Source organism: Callithrix jacchus, chromosome 12 (genome assembly GCF_049354715.1).
Source record: "Callithrix jacchus isolate 240 chromosome 12, calJac240_pri, whole genome shotgun sequence".
In the NCBI taxonomy this organism is placed as follows: domain Eukaryota; kingdom Metazoa; phylum Chordata; class Mammalia; order Primates; family Cebidae; genus Callithrix; species Callithrix jacchus.
The window spans coordinates 116,132,396-116,155,222 of record NC_133513.1 but is presented as its reverse complement, the minus strand read 5'-3'; the positions used below and the strand labels follow the sequence as shown (position 1 = coordinate 116,155,222).

Sequence of the window (22,827 nt, the reverse complement as noted above, 5' to 3'; positions counted from 1 at the left end):
TATTGGGGGGAAAAGGGGAGGGCCAGTGAGAGGGGGAGGTGGGGAGGGATAGTCTGGGGAGAAATGCCAAATGTGGGTGAAGGGGAGAAAGGAAGCAAAACACACTGCCATGTGTGTACCTATGCAACTGTCTTGCATGTTCTGCACATGTACCCCAAAACCTAAAAAGCAATAGAAAATTAAGAAAAAAAAAAAAGAAAATAGATTGCAATGGTGGTCACTGAGATGTAATTTAGATGTCTCTAAGTTGGATACTTCCCAGACATAAAGCCAGGTGCTCTAGTTTATTTCTTAAAATCAAAAGATATAAGGAGACTCTCTAATAATCTTTTTCTCTAACACACAGTTCCCCCATCTCTTTTCCTCTTACTCTGCATTTGTGAAAGCATGTGAAACGAGAAGACTTGTGTTATGTTCTTTGATACTAAAATTATAGGTGATCAAACACAGAGTGAAATTCAGACCATCTCAGGGTCCCCTTGTCCCTTTCCTCTCAAATCGTTTGATCTCAAGTGGTCTGTCAGCAGTACCTAGAGACGGTGCAGAACCACTGACTATCATTCAGTGCAACTTAGAAGCTACGATGCATTTGGTGGCAGGGTCCTACCTGACGATGTTGAATGTGCAGCAGCTGCAGGAGGGAGTTGTGTTGAGATGGCAGCAGGTAGAACTGTAATAAAGAAGCAAGTGCGAACAGTAAGTAACTTGAGGGAGGGGTGTTTGGCCAGGGGCTCCCTGTGATTTCACAAGATGCGGTTTTGCCTCAGTCCTGAAGGGACCCCTGAGTCAGTGACAGAAATGCTAAATCACCTCCTAGCCACCTGATCCTCAATCCTGTTAGACTCAATCATCCCTGGCCTTTCTCTCTGCCAGATTCTGTGTCCATGTGCAGGTATTTGGTGTTCTGTGATAAGAGTTCTGTGTTTTGGGTCTTAACATGCTTCCTAAGAGTTGGCCGGCTGGTCTAGATCATGAGGACCCTCTGGTACTTGTATTCGCGGGTGCTGCATGTTTTATTCCTAAGCCTGTTTTGTTCCCAACATGTGTGTTGCTGTTGTACTAGCAAAAAAACTCTCTATGGCTCCACAGTCCCACAGTCTCTCCTGCTCTCCAGACCTAATTCATGCCATGTCTGGCCACAGGAATCATCTACAATGTCCATAGGAACATTGACAGAGGCAGCTGCAGGAGATAGAGAACAATTGCTTCTCTTCTTGGATTGGCTTGGGTAGATGCTCCCCCTCTTCTGTCACACCTTTCTTCTCTCTACTTACTGCTGGTCACCATATTTCAATGTATGTCCTGAATAACATGTCCATTTCTGCTCCACGAAGGAAAAGTAACTACAAAATGTATTTTATGAACAAGTGCCGAAGGCTGAGTACTGGCCTCCCCAAAGATATCCATGTCCTAATCTCAGGGCCCTGAGCGTATGTTAGATCACACAGCAAAGGTGTGAATTAAGATTGCTGGTGGAACTACAGTTGCTAATCAGCTGCCTTAAAATTAGGAGATTATCCTGCAACATCAGGTGGGCCCAATGGCATCCAAGTGTCCTTAAAAGTGGAAGCAGAAGGCAGAAGAGAGGGCCAGGCGCAGTGGCTCAAGCCTGTAATTCCAGCACTTTGGAAAGCCGAGGCGGGTGGATCACGAGGTCAAGAGAGCGAGACCATCCTGGTCAACATGGTGAAACCCCGTCTCTACTAGAAATACAAAAAAATTAGCTGGGCATGGTGGCATGTGCCTGTAATCCCAGCTACTCAGGAGGCAGAGGGAGGAGAATTGCCTGAACCCCGGAGGCGGAGGTTGCTGTGAGCTCAGATCTCACCATTGCACTCCAGCCTGGGTAACAAGAGCGAAACTCCATCTCAAAAAAAAAAAAAAAAAAAAGAAGGCAGAAGAGAGTCAAAGAGAGATTGGAAAATGCTAATCTCTCTGCTGGCTTTAAAGATGGAGACCTGGCCACTAGCCAAGGAATGCAGGTCACCTCTAAAAACTGGAAAAGGCAGAAAATGGATCCTCTTTTTCCAGAGCTTCTAGAATGAACGCAGCCTGACTGACATTGCTCTTAGCTAAGACCCATTTTGGACATCTGACCCCCAAGATCATAAATTTGTGTTGTTGAAGCCGCTAAGTTACGGCGCTTCATTATAGCAGCCATGAGAAATTATACAATAAGTAAACATTACCTGCAATCAGATGATTCTTTCTCAAAAAAAAAAAAAAAAGAAAGAAACATTTCCTTTATAAAAATCAAAAGAGTTTGGATATTCCCAGAGAAGCTGGCCAAACTGAAAATTAAATAATTACAAAACCCTATGTTCCAAATGGTTTCCAATATTTTTAAAAAATAGTATTGTTAGCTCTCTTTTTTTAAGGGGTTAGTGAATCTTTTAAAGTGACGTTCTGAAAATCATCAGCACCCAAACTCAGTTATACGGGGCAGGTTGTAATAAGTCACTGAGTAAAATAACTCAATAACCACTCGTCCATGTGCTCCCTCCTGTTTGGGTGGGAAAACAGAAATGTCCCAGGGAAAACAGCACAAACAAGTTCTCTTACCTGATAATATGATTGCTGAATTTCCATCACCTATTGGTACGAACAAATTGAAATAGTTCTCATTCTAGTAAATTGAATAACTTTTGCTTGACCTACTTATTGGTTTTCAACAAATCTTTAACGTGACAGGTCTAAAATACAAAATGTAAAATATTGTGGATTCCTGGTGAAATACAGCCCCTGGGACTTAACAGGCTCTCAGAGGTCTCGTATTTGCTGATTCGATTGTTTTTAACATAGACCAGAAAGAAGTGCCTTAACATATAATACTGGCTCTTTCGAATGCCACACACTGAAAGCAAGCCAGTCACCTGTGGTGCTCTGGGCCACCTGCCTATCCTGGGCAGTGGTTCCCAACTGGCAACAAAGTGAGATGACCATGGAATGTCCATATATGAACTGTCTTCTCAGCTTATGCCTCCTGCAGAGCCCAGTGGCCATCATCTGTCTCCTCCTGAACACTCTGCAGACATTTCTATTAATCTTATATATGTTATTATTATGTATACTATTATATATTGCATATAATATTCAATATATACTATATTATAATATAATTATATACTATATCACAATTATATATTATTTTATTATATTTAATATTGTTATAATTTATCTGATATAATTTAATATGTAATCATTATAATATATAATTATAACATATATGTACATGTTCTGCTACAAATTTTAAATGACAGTAAAATATATATATATCTGCATAGCAAGACCAAAACAATAGAAATATAAGATTAACACATGTATGAATGAAAGGAAAACAAGTAGAAAAATTACCAACCAACCAAAAACACCCTTGGCTATTGCTAGTATCAATCATTCAATTAAGCTCTGAACTTCCTGGGATTTGAAGGCAGAAGGAAATCATGACGCATAATGGAATTCTTACTGCCTGATAAGTGGTATCCTTCTAAAAAAAGAGTCAGTGCCTTTGTTCATTGAGTATCTTAATACCTAGTGTAATGTTTCAACAGCAATTCATGGAAGTGGCAGAATGTTACATACGTGTCTATTTTTTTCACTCTAATATTTATTTAAAACCTATTATATACCAGGAACTCTGACTCTGAGATAAACAAGATCACCAAAGTTCCTACTCTCACAAAAGGCACACTCTGGGGAGTGGTGCAGGAGGACACAGATGAGCAGGACAATGGAAAAGGACTACAAAGACTATCTTGGGCCGGGCACTGTGGCTCATGCCTGTAACCCCGGCACTTTGGGAGGCTGAGGTGGGCAGATCACTTGAGGTCAGGAGTTGAGACCAGCATGGCCTACATGGTGAAACCCCATCTCTATTAAAAATACGAAAACAATAGCCAGGTGTGGTGGTGCATGCCTGTAATCCAGTTACTCGGGAGGCTGAGGCAGGAGAATTGCTTGAACCTGGGAGGCGGAGGTTGCAGTGAGCCGAGATCGTACCACTGCACTCCAGCCTGGGTGACAGAGTGAGACTCTGTCTCAGAAAAAAAAAAAAAAAAAAAAAGACTATCTTGAATGGTGTGAGTGCCATGAAGAGAAAACAACAGGCTGATCAAATAGAATGCAACTGAGAGGAAGTCTTTTCAGATTGTATATTTAGGGGAATCCTCTCTGAGGAACTGACATTGAAATATCCTGAAACCTGATTACAAGGAATGAACTGAAGAAAAGTCTCGAAGAAGAGCATTCCAGACAGAGGAAAGTGCCCTCTAAGAAGTCCTTAAGGTGGGAACTATCTTGTCAGTTCAAGGGATGAACTGTTTTGGGGAACACAGTGCAAGAGGAGACGTGTTCTCGAGGAACAAAGACATGAGCAAGGTGTAGGTCATGCAGGGTCTGAAAGACCATGGTACTAGATTTGGATGTTATTCTAGATACAAGGAAAGTTTTAGAGGGTTTTGAGTGAAAAGGAATGATCTAATTTATAATTACCAGCCTGCTCTAGTTTCCGTGATGAGAATAGATCGTGTATACGTTGGGGGAGGACAGAGAAGTGGTAGAGGACTATTTAGCAAATTGTTGCTATAGTGACAAGAAGGACGATGGGGCTTTGGATGACTGCTGTATTAGTGGAGTTGGGAGATGCTAATGGGTTTAGCATGTATGTTAGAAGTCAACACAGAATTTTCTGATGCATTGGTTGTGTGAAGGGAGCAGAGAGAGGAGGAATAAGATTTGCTCTATTTTTTTTTTCCGATTTGAGAAACCAAACAGGAGAAATATATCTATTTTTAACATCAACTCTCCATAGAAGTCAAGCAAGGTGTCATAATAAAAGTTGACTGACTTTTCTATGCTTCAGTTTCATCCTCAGGCTGGTAAAATGGGGACTACAGTAGTACCTACCTAATCAGGTTGCTGTAAAAATTAAATGTGATTCATGCAGTGTTCAGAATTAATTACTTCATTAGAGCAGGGGTCAAGAAACTAAGTCTTTTGATTCAACTCTAGCTGACTGCCTGTTTTTGTTAATAAAATTTCCTTGAACCATACACACGGTCATTAGTTTATGAATTGTCTGTGGCTGCTTTCATGCTACCGAAACAGAGTTTAATAAATGCAGTCAAGACCATCTGGCCTCTGTAGCCTAAAATGCTTATTATGTGGCACTTTACAGAACAAGTTTGCCACTCCTTAAGGGGCTTACCTGCATAATTACCCATTATTTAACTATTTAACTTATTAATTAAATAACTTATTAAATAGTGGGTAATTATGCAGGTAAACTTCTTCGGAAAGTGCCTGGGTCATGGTGAACACTCTATGAAAGTTGGCTCTTGTTACCTTTCCATGTATACAATCTCATTTAACGTAAATGGAGCACTGTAAAGTTGGTGTTGTTATCCCCCTTTTATAAAGCTGTTAGTGAATCGTGCAAGGTTACATTCAATAAGTGACTGAGATGGAACTTACACTCAGACCTTCTGCTGCCAGACCCATGCCTTTCCCTCATCCCCAAGCTCAGCCTCAGCTAGTACACAGGCCTGTCTTGAACATGCTCCCATTGCATTTACTAACTGTAGGACACACCAGTTTCCTAATACACTAGGAAATTGATCCAGACACGGTATGTACAGAATATGTAGTATATTCTCCTCTCCAAATTCAGCTCAGCAGCTGCAATGAAATTAGTTTTTTTTGGTTTTTAAACCAAACAAAAACTGCATCCAATAAGGACTAACTGCAAATGCAACATGAAAATACCTCCTACTGCCAGTGAGCATTTGCAGTGAGTCTTCAGCATTCTCTGCAGGGAGACAGGTTGGGAATTTGGTAGCATTAGAACTTAACAGTGAAGTACAGGCAGATACTTCCCTTCCCAGCCACATTGAGCCCCACATAACAGGAAAGAATATACGCTAGATGGTAACATAAGCAACACAAACAATTTACCAATTTTCCTTAAAAATCTTGGTGATAAGAATCATGCTTTTAACAGTTATTCCACTGGAAAAATGAAAATAGCAATACTATGGAATAACCAAAACCCTCATGATTGAAGTGAAAAGAAAGCTAATTCTTGTGGAACAAAGCAGTCCAGTGGCATTTTCGACTTAACAGAAGGATTATCTTAACAGCCCAGGAATGTAGAAATGAAAAATAATGACTGCCAATATATAGCAAACTGATCCCACCATTTATTCCATTTATCTCTTTATTATCTGCCCATTACCTGCCCAGGTAGCTTCTAGAATGAAAAAGTATCAAGTCAGTAAAGCAAAAGCATGAACTTACCTGAGGTAAGCTGTAAGTACTCAGCCTCTGTTAACATATAGGAAAAGAAAAAAAAAATCTACCTTAGAAAAGGGCAGCTGCCTCTAGAGATGCTTTAAATAAAAATTAATTTTAAAATGAAAGAATATGACTCCAAGTAATAAAAGCATTGACCCTCACTGCCTTGGTTCAGGTGATTTAATTAACTATGAAATGTATTTTTATTTAGCATAGTGTGTCTAACAACACATGTTCAATTCAATGTTGGCTCTGCTATGTCCACTGTGCAAACCGTATAATGCCTCCAAAGAGGAGAAAACACCAATTATACACACGAAACTGTTAGGTGGAATGCAGGAGCTTTATAGACTAGACTGTTTTGATGGAATTATCTGCCAAAACTCCAAATAATTCAAAAAAATTAAAGGGTTGGAAAAAAAGCAAAAGCTAAATGAAAAAACAAACCAAAACTCTCTCTCTCTCTCTCTGTCTCTCTCTCTCTCTCTCTCTCTCTCTCTCTCTCACACACACACACACACACACTTGTTTCACCTTGCAATAAGCATTCACACACACACACACACACACACACACACAATTTGAGCTGTTTGAATGGACTTAAAAAGCTAGTTAATACTATTAGTATCATTTAGATAGTCTTTCTGGTTTAATACAATTAGAAATTTTGGCAAGTGACCAAGTTTCCTGCTAAATTATTTGCTTTTGTGTCCCCACTGGCACACAAATGTATGCCGTTAACACTGGTAGTATGCTAAGTTAGTCACATGTTTGGTGGAAATTTGTTTGTATATCTAGGCCAATGGTCCTCAGGGTCAATTTATTCCCGCAAAGGACACTTAGCAAGAGTGTGAGGAGTAGGCGTGCTACTGTCATTACTGGGAAGAGGTCAGGAGTGCTGCATAACAGCCTACAATGCACAGGAGAGCACAGCTTCAACAGACTGGTCTCAAGCCTGTCCTAGACTGAGCACGATGATGACTATTTGGGTAAAGTCTTGTGATTAGCAATCATAACCTGAAGTCACAATCGAGACTAGCTATTGCTACTCTAGTTTACAAACTCCTCGTTTTGCCACCTTCAGTTGACTGCGAATTTTTAGTGGGAAAAGCCTTCGTCTCTTAGTACATCACAGTGACCTGAAGAAAGAACCCACCCAGGCAGTGATTCACATCACTGTTGACTCATGCTGTCTTCCGCCATTCATTTTGAAATCTAGTCTTTGTAATGGTACCATCAATATCTTCCACTATTTTTCTCTGTGGAAAATCCACCTCAACATTTTGTGGCTAATAAGTTCCTGAGCTCAAGTTGAAGTTCTCACATTACCACTGTGTCTTTACTTTTGGCTCACCCAAGTGGCAGAGATAGTCAATTACATAGGTGCAAGCACTGCCAGTGGGGTGAGTGGAGATGCAGTCTCGATCACGTGAGGGGCATCTATGGAGGGAGAGGTAACCATTACCTGCACAGATGATGCTAGCATCTTCTCTGGGACCCCAGTTATGCAGGCCCCAGCTGGCATGTGGACATGGTCCCAAAAAACTTTCTTTCCCAGTACAGTCCACATCATCCAGCAGAAATTTGCCTCTGCCTTCACCAAATTGGGCCTCAGCAGGTGCCGCAAGGGCACACCCATAGTGCAGCTGCCAGCACACCGCCTCCGCTTCATTCTCCCACTGGTCATTGCAAAACCTGTCCCACTGGCCATGGTAGAAAACTTCACATGCCCAGAACACCTGCCTGACCCATTCGTTAGCTGCAACTGTGGCCAGTCTTTGGGGGAAATCCAAAAATACTGCGTGTTAGCAGAAGGAACATATTCTGCATTAACATATTCGTTTCACCTTGCAATAAGCATTTACTGAGCACACACCAGGGCAGAATAGATAGCACCGTGGATACTGCGGTTAAACTGACAGATCCAACTCTGGCTGCCACGGAGTTTGGGGTCTAGTTTGCAAGTCTGGGGGAAGCAGTCATATTAATCTAAAATGACATGGAGATTCGCAACTATGCTAAGTGCTAGGAAGCAGTATACTCTCATGATATTCTGAGAGTATATAACAGGGTGGGGGTGGGATTTGGGGATATCTTTCCTAAAATATGACAATGGATTTTAGGCTTGAAAGAGGAGCAGGAAGAAGTTACAAAGACAAAGAAGGATGGGGAGGAGGACAGAGCCTTTCTCTGTGCATTAACACAAAATACAAAACCAAACGCCTATACAGATTTATGAGTGAAGTGAAAGCATTGGGATCCTCAGATGAAACCATTCTGTTTGGCAGTGTTTGTAGGGTTGGAGATATACCCATCACATTAGCGGCAAATGACCCATCAATCTGTATCAGCCAGGAAGTTAGAAAATCTTGACTTACCACCAGGAAATGGTGTTAGGATCTCAGGATCTGAGAGCAGAGAGAAATAAATGAGGTGTTATTGTCATGCAAAATAGTCTACCCAAGTTTACTGGGCAAGCATCAGCATGTATGTGATGGCCTCCTGGAGCAGATGTTAAGCTAACGGCATGCTTTGAGAAACAGATCCAGTAGCTTCTGATCAGTGGCAAGTGAGAAATGTATCATGCATCTCAGAGTCATGTACAGATTGATCTTTTAAGATGCATTATTTGTGCAAATGCACCTTCTACCAAAAAGGCAAAATGTTCATAGAACTATATTCCTAAGGCACTCATAAAGGAGAATGCTGGAGGGCTCAGGTTAACAATAGGCTGTGCTTTTCTCAATAATCTCTGAATTTGCGAAACAGAGATGGAGAGGGATCTCTTCTGAGGCCATAGTCACTGCCTTTCCAGCCTTAGAGGCATGATTTGGGTGTCCACAGTTAGCACTTTCTTTAGTCTGAGTTTAATAACACTTTTGCATGATAATTTACTACACCATATTCATGCTCCCACTCCATGATTTTCTGAAATACATTTAGACAACCGTTTGGGGATCAAAGATTGCCTCATGGTTAAAGGCAAGGAAGCCACCTGTGTTTTCTCTTTCCTTTGTTGTGTCCTGTTGATTAAATTCAGTTTTTTTTTTTTCTGTTATCCTCAACTTCATGCAATGCATTATGTTGGTAAATACAATCCAAGAACTAGGGGCATTAGTGGATGTTCTGTTAAAGATATAGTAAAGTGTGATGCTTACCGAAAGTTTGCAAGGGTTCATTTTCATACTCTATGAGGAGAAAAGAAAGTTATATGCAAACTGAGTCTATTAGAGATAATAAAAATTCTGGAATGCCCTGTACTTGCTAGAAGGATCTGCTGTTGCCCCATTGCTAAGACCCCAGTGAAAAACTTCACCGTGGAATTTGTCTTATACACCATCACTTCAAAAAGACTTCGGGCATATCTGGGAAGGAAAGACCTTTAGACTATTTTCAATATTCATTGAAATGCAAACATTTTAGTGTCAACTCCAGGCTCAGGAAGCCTATGTGCTTCCTGAGCAACTAGGCTCGGGTTTCTAAGTTTTTCACCATGAGATGGGGTAGAAGACCCCACAGGATTAATAGGCACATCTTCCTAAGAGAATGAAGTCACCTAATGTTGTTGAGTTTTTACGACTTTGTTTTTATATTAAAGTAAATATGGCTTCATTGTGACTTGTAAGAAAAACTGGGTGACTTTTTAAAGTAAATAAAGGATTTCAAGGAGAGTGAGCTTAGGGCATGGAAACCTGGGTCATGTTCTTTGGGGCTATTTGAAAAACAGCAGAACTGACTAATCCATTTATATCCAGTCCTCTCACTCAAGTAGTCAATTACATATTTCCCCAATTAACCTTCTTCTTTCTCTCAATGTCACGGTCACTGGAGGTGGAGGGGAAGAGCACTTGAGGAAATGGAACTGGGGGAAGTGTGATCCTCAAGGATGGAAGAAGGTGGGTCTCAGCTCCTGTTTAAGTAAATTAGGGCGGATCAGCACAGGGTTCCCTGCGCCTGGGGAGCCTGCCAGGATTTCAGGGGTGTGAGTGTGTTGGGAAGGCCTGAAGTAGGTGAGGAGAGGGAGGCTACACGTAGAGCATCGAAGACAACTCTGAACATTTGAAAATTTTTGCCGAGGTGCAGGGCAATTTTTCCAGCATGTAGACATTTGGTGCAGGAGACAGCACTGGATGTGGAGTCCAGAGACATAAATATTTGCTGTGGGACTTTGATCAAGGCATTTAACTTTGACCTTGCTTACCCTAGTCTCTGAACCCCGGTTTCCCTATTTGCAACACAAAGCTCATAAAACAAGCTCTCCTGAAGGGTGGAATGGGATGGTGAACAGGAGGTGCTCAGGAAACTGGAGAGCACTCAGTGACTGATGCTGGGGTTATGCTTTGAGGCAGTCTCTTAGGCAAGACCACTCAGAGCTCTGTTACATTTGGATGTGGAGCACATGACATGATTCAGTGAATCTGCCAAAATGCCATATGTGAAAGAGATGAGATTATCCCCCTCAAAAATGACAGGATAAATTTAATTAACTGTAATTAGTAGAGGGGACAATCAGAGGAAATGACTGGAAAATAAACTAGACCAAGGCTAAGACTTGGGGAACAAGCTATAGTCAACTTTACTTTCGTTACTGATACAACTATTAATTAATCAACAATCAGTTCATTATTAACAAATAGTTATTACAATCAGTAAATTCAACTGCGCATGTTTGATTCTGAAGCAGCGATTCTGAACCTCAGCACTGCTGACATTTGGGCTGGAAAGTTCCGTGGTGGGAGCTGTTCTGTGCATTGTAGGATATTTAGCAGCATCTCTGGCTTTTGACCACACAGGCTAGTAACACCCCAATTGCAACAATCAAGAATGTCTCTAGACGTTGCCCAATGTCCCCTGGAGGGCAAAATCATGGAAAGTGTTTTTAAATCGCCTGAAGCAAGATTTATACTTACGATATTTTGCTAACTAGGTTGTTCTCAGCCCCTCTCTTCCACCTTCCCTCCCAAGGCACCTGGTGCAGGACTTGCTGCCTGAGAGTGGCAGAGTCTTCTTTCTGCCCGCCCAGGTTTCCTGGAGCACCCCCATGAGACAAAGGTAAATTCCACACATGCCTGCTGAGGACTCACAGGAAGGGCTTTGGACAGTGTTCTGTTTGGTTCAATAATAAGGTAAGACCCCAGGGTCCAGAAGGTGGGAGGGGCTGGGGCTCCCTTTGCCTTGCAGGCTGGTGAGAGGCCTTGGGAATGATGGTTTAATGGACTGGAGCTCTCCTCTGCCCCCTTAACTGCAGTTGAGATGGAGCTGGCTGCACTGGGAAAAGTCCCAGCCACAGCAGGCCTCCCAGTCCAGTTGGCAGGGAGGCGAGGCGTGTGCTTGCTGGCAGTCACCTGTAAGTCCGTCCTGCAGAATGGAGACGTTGTCTTCACTGCTGCATCTCTACAGCCTTGCAGTAAATATGCTGAATACTCAGCTTCTGGACACTTGATAATGGACCTAATCCTGCTTCCTAGCATGTTGGGTTTGGGAGGAATTAGCAGGGGAGTGGGGGAGAAAGACACCCTCTTTGACTCTCGGTCGTCTGCAGCTAAGGAGCAAGGAAGAGCCTTCCTCTTCCTCCTCCTCCTGATTCTACACTTTTCCCTATCACCCGAAGCCAGATTATCAGAGACACAGCTGCTCACTCTCTAGAGGGCTGATTTTCCCAAAAAGCAGAAGTATCAACACAGCCTTATGGGCAATCTACTTTTCAGGCTGTGGAATGATAAGACAGTGGATCAGAACTGACAGGCGCTTCGTCCTCACAGCAATACAGTGAAAGGCATGATTGTGACTGTCGTGATGACCATTCTCAATTTGTTAGGTAAGGGCAAAATGATGGCAAAGGCCACATTAAGTTCAAGGGGGCAGGGGATTTGGGGAGAAGGAATCATAGAGGAATATTCACTGGGGTGAGCCTTACCTAAGTCCCATGGACCCTGCCCTTCCGTTGATGCTCTTCTGTTACACTCTTGATATTCTTAACACTTTTTGAAAAGGGGGACCACATTTTTGTTTTGCACCAGGATCCACAAATCCTGCAGCTGGACTAAGGCTTTTCGTCTCAAATCTAGCTTTCTTCCCAATATGATTACCTTTGACTTTTCAAATAGACACAAAGGACTGGGGTTAGAGTTAGAGAGTTCAGCTGCTTTATAAATATCAGAGAGGAGTAGGCTTCAGAGTCAGTGTCTTTCTTGGTAAAAGTGGCTGAAGACCTGCGTGGACAGGGAGTTTTATAACAATGAAATGATTTGTTACGAAGGCATTCTCTCATATCGGGGAGAAACAAAGAGCCTCAGGGACTGCTCAGAAAAAAATGAGAAATCAACTTTCAGAAAAGATAGAAATTTACCCGAGTAGATGACACCAGCGTCTTCCCCGTGCCCACAGTTGTGGGTAAACCATTCAGGGTGGGAGCACTGCCCCAAGTAGGCCTCGGTCCCAGAACACTGCACGTCGTCCGGAAGAATGGGGCCAGAGCCTTGGCCAAAGTGGGCCTCTCCAGGAGCAGAGACAGCTGCCCCACAGCCCAGCGGCGGGCACACTACCTGCACTTCCTTCTTGTCCCACAGGTCATCGCACACTGTGCCCCACACACCTTCAAAATACACCTTGACTTATCCTGAGCACCTTCCAGAACCTTCCATGAGTTGCACAGCAAGCCAGTCTTTGGAAGAAAGGCAGTCCCCCAATGCCTATTTAAGTGTTGGCAAAGGGAGTCATTTTCCCCACCGTCTCCTGTGGTCACAATAACAACTGCTATTTACTGAGCACCATCTATCTGTGCTTCTGACACTGGGCTGAGCCCTGTAGAGCTGACATCTCTGTAAGGCTCATGACTCCCATGTAGGGTGTTATTGTCTTCCTGTTACCAGGAAGATCGGATACTACAATGGCAGCAGCTTCCTGCAGGTCACGGTGTTAGTGAGGGGACAGAAGGGGAACACTGTCGGATTCCTTAGGGCCTTCCTGTTCTGGGTGGGGTCATCCACGGGACCGTGTTAGGTTTGCCCTGCCTGTGATGAGATATCAAGCTTTGCTTTGCTCTTTTGAGAAGTGTCCACCCTGGCAAGAATATCTGCATCTAAGAAGACAGAAGCTCTCAGGCTCTGGGCTTCTTGATATTTTAGCTTAGAAAATCTCTCTTGGATTTTTGGATAATTTCTGCCATGTCATTGTCAGTGTTGAGTGTTGAGTGGGGTGAAATGTGAGTGCACAGCAAATACTAGCACTGTACTTTTTCCCAAAGATGCTGTTGCCCGCTCCTGTCACCTGGCACCTGCATTTCCCCACTCCTAGTACTTTGCTGGTCATGATCCACCGGGCTCCCCACAGGAGTCTCCAGGGACAGCAAGGAACCTAAGATGGTTGGCTTCAGAGTGCGAGGGCCACAGCCAGCCTCTGGGTTTGCTTCTCAGCTCTGCCACACACTAGCTATGCAATTCATGTGGGCCGCTTATTTTCTGGCTTTCCTTATCTGTCAGTGATAATTGTACCTGCCTCAAAGGGGATTCAAGAAACAAATATAGGTAAAATGCCTGGTGCAGAGGGAACACTTAGGAGCTGGCAAATTTTATTACCTCCATGTTAAGAGCCAGAAATAAGAGAGACAGATGCAAATGCCCAAGACTTGCTGCAGAGGGACAGCAAGGGGCTAGCTGGTGGGTCTCCTGCTGTCTCTCTCTTCCCAGTGGCCACAGGGCAGTGTTTCTCAAAGTGTGGCTCTCATATAACCTGCCGAAGTCATTTGAGTCTCTAGGGGGGGCTTGTTAAATATGCAGATTCCTGAAGTGCACCCCATGTCTGGGAATGGGGTCAGGATTTTGCATATTCAGTGAACTCTTGCTCTTGGGACGATTATCAAACACTCCATCATTTAACAACTCTTGAAATACAGACCCTTAAGTCAGTGTTTTGTTTTTTTTTAGAGATGGAATCTCACTCACTCTATTACCCAGGCTGGAGTGTAGTGGTGCAGTCTTGGCTCACTGCAACTATTACCTTCTGGGTTCAAGTGATTTTCCTGCCTCAGACTCCCAAGCAGCTGGGGATTGTAGGCATGCGCCACCACACCAGGTGAATTTCTTTCTTTTTTTTTTTTTTTTTTGTAGAGACGGGGTTTCACCATGTTGGCCAGGCTGCTCTTAAACTCCTGACCTCAAGTGATTCACCTGCCTTGGCCTCCCAAAGTGCTGAGACGTGAGTCACAATGCCTGGCCAAAGTCAGTCTTTAATGTATAAGAACCAAGAAGTTAAACAGAGATCTGAGGGCCTCCTTGTCTTGTTAAGCAGAAATAAAACTGGATGTCTTTATTTGTGGAGATATGCAGCTTGCCTGACTATGTGGGGACTGCCCATTCCTGGACACAGTCCCTGCAGATCCCACCTGTCCTCAGCCTCTCTTCCTCAAGGCCAAGGGGATTGTCTGGCTGTGACTCACCTTCTTGCTCAGTCACAGATGTATCTCGGACAGTGCTTCTCTCAGCGTGTCTGTGCCATAGCCTTCCTCTGGATCCTCCCACGTCCCTCCTATAACAAACTGAGATGCAACAGACACATTAAAACCCAGCAGGGATCCTGAGCATGGCCTAAGACAGTGGCCTCATGGGCCCCACTGCAAACATGCTGGCTCATAGCTGCAGCAGATGGGGCCTGGGAATGTGAATGGTCAACAGTCTGTGGGATTCTGTTGTGCAGCGAGCTTGGGAACCCCTGTCCTGGCATCACTTCTGAAGCTCTTGCCTTGGTGTGTAGTTGGTTTTATGACTCTTCCTTTTAATCAAGTATATGTTTATACCAGTTATTCCGACTTTCTGTCAGCCAGTATACTTTATTACACATCTTTAGCAATCTGTAGTTAAGCCCGGCATTCGAGTTAAGTAAGCTACAATGTACACATAAAGCATGCTTTTTACTTCATCTGATCTGTTCTACTATCTCATGAGTTTGTTCTTTTTTAGCCATTTTCCCCTTTTCGTGTTTTTTTTTCTGTTTATATTTTTATCATATATTTTTTCTATCGGGGGGTTATTTAAGTAAAACTCATTCATTCATTTTTGGATTGAATTAATTTTCAACCTAACGAGAAAGAGTTGAAAACCAGTTTTTAAAAGGACTGCTGTGTTTATGTGCAGTAGACAAAAACCTCCTCTCTTACCAAAGTTACCCCTAAAGCACAAAATCCAAAAAGCAGCTGGTTAGGTACAAGAGCTTTCATCTGACCAGAAAGAGTTAGAAACCAGTTTTTAAAAGGACTGCTGTGTAGACAAATACCTCTAAAGCACAAAATCCAAAAATGAATGAATTAATTTTACTTAAATAACTTCCCAAACAGAAAAATATACATAACAAAAATATAAACAGAAAAAAACACAAAAAGGGAAAAATGGCTAAAACAGGACAAACTCATGAGATAGTAGAACAGATGAGATGAGCTAAAAAGCATGCTTTATGTGTACATTGTAGCTTACTTAACTCAAATGCCGGGCTTAACTACAGATTGCTAAAGATGTGTAATAAAGTATACTGGCTGACAGAAAATCAGAATAACTGGTATAAACATATACTTGATTAAAAGGAAGAGTCATAAAACCAACTACACACCAAGGCAAGAGCTTCGGAAGTGATGCCAGGACAGGGGTTCCCAAGCTCGCTGCACAACAGAATCCCACGGACTGTTGACCATTCAGATCCCCAGAGCTTTCATCTGATCATTGTCACTGCTACAGAGCCAAGGAAGAGTGAGGGTCTGTGCACAGGGACCTGCTGCAGACGAGCTGATCAGACAGAGGACCCTGATGCCACTGGATTGGCAGTTAAAGGCCAGTATTATTGTCTCTTTAAAAGAATAGCTTCAGAAAGGAGTCGAGGTGAAGCCAGGGTGACTGGCTTAGGAAATGAGAGTGAAAATAAGATGTCAGGACCAACTCAGCAAGAAGTCTTGGATGTGAAGCAAGGGGAATTTCCAAGAGGGACTTGGCAGGATGGCTGAAACCCAACTCCTGATCTTTGATGTGGAAAGTCAACCTATTCTCAATCTGGAGTGAGGTGAGGTACAGACACAGCACCCCGGCATCCCCCCAGGGCTGAAGCCACTATCCCTCCCAGGCTGCTGCAGTGCACCCTGCAGAAGGGCTGGGTGGCCTCAGGTGGGGGAGGTGGAGCCAGACATTGGGCAGGTGGTCTCAGGAAGTGCTTGGTCTGTTTTGGAGTATTTGGGGGAATATTTACAATAAGAGATGAAGAGCCAGGAATGAGGGACGATTCATAACTAGGTGAGGTGATAACTGGTAGCTCGGTTGGGGAGGGTGGCACTGTGGGCAGGGGACAAGGATGGCAGCACTTTGGGATAGGATCAGAGGCAGAGTGAATGAAACAGGTTGGTTGTATGTGGTGAGCATGTGTGTGTGTGAGACATTGTGAATGAATGTGTGAGAGTGTGTGTGTGGGTGTGTGGATGTGTATGTGAAATAATTTGAGTGGTGTGTGTGGGTGTGTGGATGTGTATGTGAAATAATTTGAGTGGTGTGTGTGTGTTGTGAGTGTATGTATGTGAAAGATGTGAATGGTGAGTGTAAGTGAAGGATGTGTGTGTGTATGTGTGTGAATGAGAGTGGGGAGTATGAGAGTGCATGTGTGTGAATGAATGTGAGTGGTGTGTGTGTGTATGTGAATGAATGTGAGTGGTGGGTGTGAGTGTGCTTGTGTACAAACTGGCTCTCAGAGTTGCAGGCCTTGCAAGTTAGGCAAGGCAGTGTGCTTTCTGCTGAGCATATGGCCAGAGGTGCTTGGGACCACAGGGCAGCTGTGTGGTCCAGTTGTGATCTTGCACCGGGAATTTCCAGCTGACCATGGTGCCAGGGCTGGGCCTCCCTGTCTGAGGATGCAGCGGCAGGGCTGAGAGCGTGGGCGGGGTCTGTGGGGGTGAGGGAAGGAGGGGTTGTGGTCAGTGTGGGGCCCAGGCGGAGCAGTGCACACAGCTGAATGGATTGTAAGTTGATCATAATGGGGTTTATAGAGACTTTTTAATACTTTCACCTGGATCGTGTTGATTAGACAAATTCTGTGCCAGGCAACAACTGCATGATCAGAAACAGCGTTTCTCTCTGGTGGTCAACAAGTTCCCCTTTGTCCTCACATTTCATGTGAATCACCCTAATATCAATTGCGCTCCAATGGTTTGAAAGTTCCCCAAATCTCTTCTACTATCAAAGTGACCTGCAGGGAACTGCAGTGGTGTCCCTGGGTGGCTGTTCCCAGACGGTCTCACTGGCCCCATTGTCTGTAAGACTCTTGTGCAATCAGCACTAGGAGCCTAGAAAAGCCTGTTGGGCCATATCGGATCACTAATCCGCTTGTTCCTGGAAGCCCAAGAGCAACCCCTCCATAAGCTCTGGGGCGACATCCACATCTCGGGGGAGAGGTGCAGCGGCAGTACAGGTGGGCACAAAAGGGTTGGCAAAGGGGCAAAGATGAGGGAGGCACCAGGAAGCTGGCAAGAAAATGGCCCCATTGATAAGACTTGCAAATGGTCTCTGTAAGATTAGCTGAGCCTCTCAAATATCCTTAGATTTGCAGCCACTCAGGGGAAACAGCCTCATAATCCTGTTGGTTTTATTTTGGGAAAGATCTCATAAGTGGAGATCAGTCAAGGGTGTGATGTCCTTGCTCATTGTGTTTTGCTCATTTTTTTAAAATGAGTGATGGAGCGTTCTCTACTGTGCCAGCCATTGTGCTAAGAAATGGGCGCAGAGCAGAACAGCATGTGCCCTCAGCCTGGGAAATGCTCTGGGATTTGGTGGTAAGCTAGCAAATTTCCAAGAAAGCTGAGTGAGGCAGAGGAGAGTTGAATATTGTTGTAACTGGATTATAAAATGCCCCATAGTCTCATTTGGGCTGCTTTTCCCAGTGGGACTTGGTTTTTCACCTTGATGTGAGGAGGAGGAGGGATTCAGGACGGTTGGGACCAGAATGAGGCTGATTTTTCTTCAAGGGACCCCTTCTCCACTGTTCCCAATAGATTAGTAGTTATCAGGATGTAGTCTTAAGAGAAACACGTAGAATTTTGAGGTGTTTTTTCCAGCTCCCAGAAATCATCAAACTTATTGTAGATTGAGAATTGTCTATTTTGCATCCTTACATCTGTCTAAAATCCTTTGGGCACTTGATTCTAAAGAGATTAAATCATAGACTGATTCCATTTCTTAAGAGTAGCAACACATTTTGAGTAAGGCAAGGAGCCCGGGAGAGCTGGGCAGAGATCACCGAGATTCATTCTGAATGGGTCCAGGGCCATGCCTAAAATTACATCCCCACAGCTGATACTTTGTCACTTTGAGCACCATCAAACTCAGAATCATCTTTGCACAAACATGATGAATATGAATTTTGAATTTTCTCAGAAATTTTCAAATTTTCGCTCTGCTTCAGAAAACTTTCCATACACGTTTGGTAGAGCTTGTAAACCCCGAGTACCAACCTGCATAGTGTTGATAACTGGAAAAAAAAAACTCCTTTCCAGCTATATATTTCTTAAATATTGAATCAGCTACTCAAACCTATTACCGAAATATTGAAAGGAGAGAATACCTTGGTTTCCTGGGAAATGGATGTACCATGGTAAAATGTTATATTCTGAATCTGATAATCTGTATTTTCATCTCTTCTCAGTTTAAAATATCTATAGTTTATAATTTACAGTGTCTATAATAACAGTTAACATTGACTGAACATTTTCTATGTCTGAAGCACTCTTCCAAGTATTTTACAAACATTTCATTAAATCCTCCAAACAATCCTGTGAACTATGTTCTTTTACAGTTGTTAAAAATAGCAGCACAGAGAGATTTCAAACTTGTCCAAGTTCACTGGGCCAAAAAGTGCCCAGGTAGCACTTGAATAATCCATATCTTTCTGCCCTAAAGCCCATATTCCCAAGCTGAAACCTCATTGGACAAACGGATAGGAAACGAGGCCCAGAAACTCAAAGGATTAAAAAAATTATTGAAATCCTTCCTAATAGCCTAGTATATTGTAATCAATGTTTGAATATTGGATATAAACATACAATTCCATGCAGAACAAAAGAAGAGTTTGAGCAGATTGTAAACTTTCAAGTCAATTGTTATTCTGCGGTTGGTGAGTTATGTTTTTCCTTCATAATTAATAAAAATTATATTCAAACGACTTGTTGGTCAAAGGTATTTCCAAATTTTCATTTGTTGGGACAAGTGGGACATTAATGTTTTCCCCCAAAGCCGCAAAATAATGATACAAATAATTGAAGTTATGTGGATATTTTTGATTAGTTTAGCTTCAAATTAAATTTAAATTTTCCTTAAGAGGACCAGATATGGAAGACACATTAAAACCAAGAATATCAAATTGACAAATGTATTTTTATAGAAAGGTACAGGTTTTCAGGTTAGAAGGCATCATGAATCAAGTCCAGATAATTTTATGTCATGTCCAGTACTTCAGGCTTTTCTTACTGTATATTTCATAGCTCCATTCAGAAATCATGGCTGTGATTCGGTACTTCTACTGCTAAATATCAATTCATAAGCCAAAGAACATTTTAAGAATGCTTATTAGATCATACTATAGCCAAGTATTCTTTCTTTGTCCATTTCTATCCAGAATCCCACAAATAGAGCTATGATTTTAAAGAGCAATAAATTGGTTAATGCTTTGTTCACAGAAAACAAATCTTACAGAAACTATTCAGCCGAAGTTTCCTAAAATCAGTTATGGTTATACATTCAGCGATCATCACAACAATATCTCATCAGTGGCTGGATTAATCAAGCAGAGTAAAAGCTCTATCTGCATTTAATTTTAAGCTTGTTGTGTTGGTGGCTTATGTGCAAATAACCATACTTTCAAGCTTGTAACAAGGCATGAGTAAAATGAACCTGTACATCAGCTGCAGTACCTGCTTCAGGTAGAATAATGGCATGGAAGAACAGCAGCCAAAGGAGGAGGGCTTGGCAGCCCATGATGGGAGAGCTTCCAGCTACAGCAAAATCTGGGTTTCAGCTTTATATAGTCTCCAAGTTCTCCTGCTGGAGGTGGGTCAATGCAACTTGATGCTATTCTCAGGCATGGATTGGCAGGCACTCAGACCAGCAGACTCATTTGCTTTGGTATATTGTGTGTATTTGCTATGGGAGAAAGGGTAAGTCTACCTGTGAGAGGCATTCCATGAACAGTTGAAAGGTAAAATCATAGAGAAGAAAAGTCAAACTATGTGCTGATACCTGGCTAAGCAGATGGGGCCCTCCTGACACTTCTTTCCTGGGAAAGAGGTCACCAGGAGTCCTCAATCTCATGGAGAGCATCACCTCTTCTTGCAGGCGGCTGCTCCCAGGAGATGCTGCTGAAATTCTGCTCGTCTTTCAATGCCCACACACTGCCTTTCCTCCTGTCTTGTTTTCCTCTTATTTCCCAACCACATGTGTTTGTGCCCTTCTCTAATTCTATGACGTCCACTTGGCACAGCTTTTACGTTCTGCCTTGATTGTAATTAATACCTGAATACATTCTTAATCACACTCCATAAATGCTGCCTTGACTGTCATTACTAGTGCTTTAGTCTGGTTTCCTCCATTATCCTGTAAACGTTGAGGGCAGAACTTCTCGTTGTATTGTTTATAGCCTTACTTCTAATATTGCTTACTTATGGCAGGCTTAGTGTGATGCCTTCTACTTAAATCTTTGTTGAATTGAGCTTTGCACGGGGATATCTGATGTCCGGCAAATTACTTCCCTAAAACATATTTTTCTCTTAACTTAGATGTAATTTTTTTTTTTGATGGAGAGGAAGAAAGAGGGAGAGAGAACGGGAATATTGCTTTATTCTAAAAATGGGGATGAATAATGGCCTATCAATATTTTGTGTATTTAAAGTGGAGAATGTATATTTTGTGTATTTAAAATGGAGAGCTCTATAAATATTTATTAAGTTTGCTTGTTCTGGATCTGAGTTCAAGTCCTGGTCGTCCTCATCAATTTTCTGTCTCGTTGAGTCTAAATCTCTTTATGTGTCTGGGTGTTAGGATCATTAGCTTTTATTGTTTTATGTAATAAAATATCCCATAATCTGAAAAAGATTATTGTTTTATGTAACAAAATATCCCATAATCTGAAATAATTCTCAGGCTTCTAATAGAGGAACCCATCTTCTCTAGCATACATCTAACTCCGTATCCCTGTGAATGAAACAAAATGACAAGAAGGTTTTTTTAGACCCCAGTGGGTTCTAACACTCTAATTGTACCTATCAGGACCACTTGGCAATTTGGGTAACTCCAATGTGTTGCTCACTATATCCAGCAGGAATGGCTTCCAGGCGTCTCTTCTGTGTGGAAGATCACAGATTGGACAAATCCACAGTTGGTCATGATGGCAAATATAGAGTCATGGGTAAAGTAGAGAGGGGTGAGAGTTGGGGCTTGGGTTTGAAGGACCTACATCTTCTTCATTCCATTGTGATTTGGGGCAATCGTTTAGCTTCACTGAGACTTAGTTTCCTCACAAAAAGTGAGATAATACTATCTGCTCTGCTTACTCTAATGGGTTCCTGGGAAAATAAAATTAGGCATATATAAGAGATTATATATTATACAAGCAAGAGGATGTCTCAATAGATATCTTTATAACAGAGGTTTGGAGCTTTCCTGACAGTCCCAATATTAAGTTATAAAATAAATTCAGCCAAATTTAGCCAAGGTAGGAAAAAAAAGGCATAGAAAGAGAAAGGGTATTACACAGACAAAAATAACTAGCTTATATAACATCTCACAGACCAAAGTGAATATTTATTTTCCCATAACTTAACCTTTCCTTAGAGATCCCATTCTGCTAGAGGCGGACTATAGAATGACAAGCCAAAATGAGTCCCAGGCATTTTCAGGTTTATTTTTGGTATATCCACATGTTCCCTTTCCTCCTTGTGCCTAATAGCATAAAGCACGTTGTGGCCCTTGGTGGGAATCCTGGTTCCTGGGTATTGGCTTCCATTCATGCTGCCATTCCTCTGAGATAGATGCCAGCTTTGTTGCATCCTCAGACACAGTCGTCCCTTCATTCTGGTACTTGGTGAGGTGTCAGTGGCTCTATCTGGTCTCAGGTTGCAGGGTCCTCGCTGGTTTGCTCAGCATTATTCCCAGCTCCCAGCGTCCTCCTCTCTCTTCTAAACTTGGCAACACTTTCGGGGAGATGAGCCACTCCAGGGACTGTCTTTAGCCTTTTGTCTTTGACAAGCCACCCAGCCCTCCCTCCTCTCACCTCCCAGAGGATGGGAGGGATGTAAATCTCTTTTTTCAGATCCCACCACCCCCCAGATTATCTGAGCATTCTGTTGTCCTATGGGCATCAGAGACCCACCAGCAACCTCCTGCTTCACTTCTGTCCCCTTGAGACTTTAGAGGACTTTTAATGGAGTGCAGCTTCTTCCAGATATTCCCTAATTTACATCTTTTGACTAAAATGTCAATAACATGACATTTTTTACTTTCTAGTGCCATTGCTCCTGGGAGC

At 42.6% G+C, this 22,827-nt stretch overlaps 1 protein-coding gene across 13 annotated transcripts in view; it reads right to left on the bottom strand.

Moving 5' to 3' along the window:
* The window catches only part of DMBT1L1 (deleted in malignant brain tumors 1 like 1), a 102,116-nt gene extending 81,812 nt beyond the window's left edge, over positions 1–20,304 (bottom strand). For all 13 annotated transcript variants that reach the window (XM_054243417.2, XM_054243419.2, XM_054243423.2 and 10 more), the window contains exons 1-7: positions 20,222–20,304; positions 14,729–14,827; positions 9,450–9,479; positions 8,670–8,699; positions 6,295–6,321; positions 2,563–2,592; positions 608–670 (exon numbers count right to left, since the gene is read on the bottom strand). In XM_054243417.2, coding sequence (XP_054099392.2) covers positions 608–670; positions 2,563–2,592; positions 6,295–6,321; positions 8,670–8,699; positions 9,450–9,479; positions 14,729–14,827; positions 20,222–20,285 — 343 coding nt within the window. In that variant the 5' untranslated portion in view covers positions 20,286–20,304. The remainder of the gene's footprint in view (positions 1–607; positions 671–2,562; positions 2,593–6,294; positions 6,322–8,669; positions 8,700–9,449; positions 9,480–14,728; positions 14,828–20,221) is intronic.
* Positions 20,305–22,827: the final 2,523 nt, after the last annotated feature.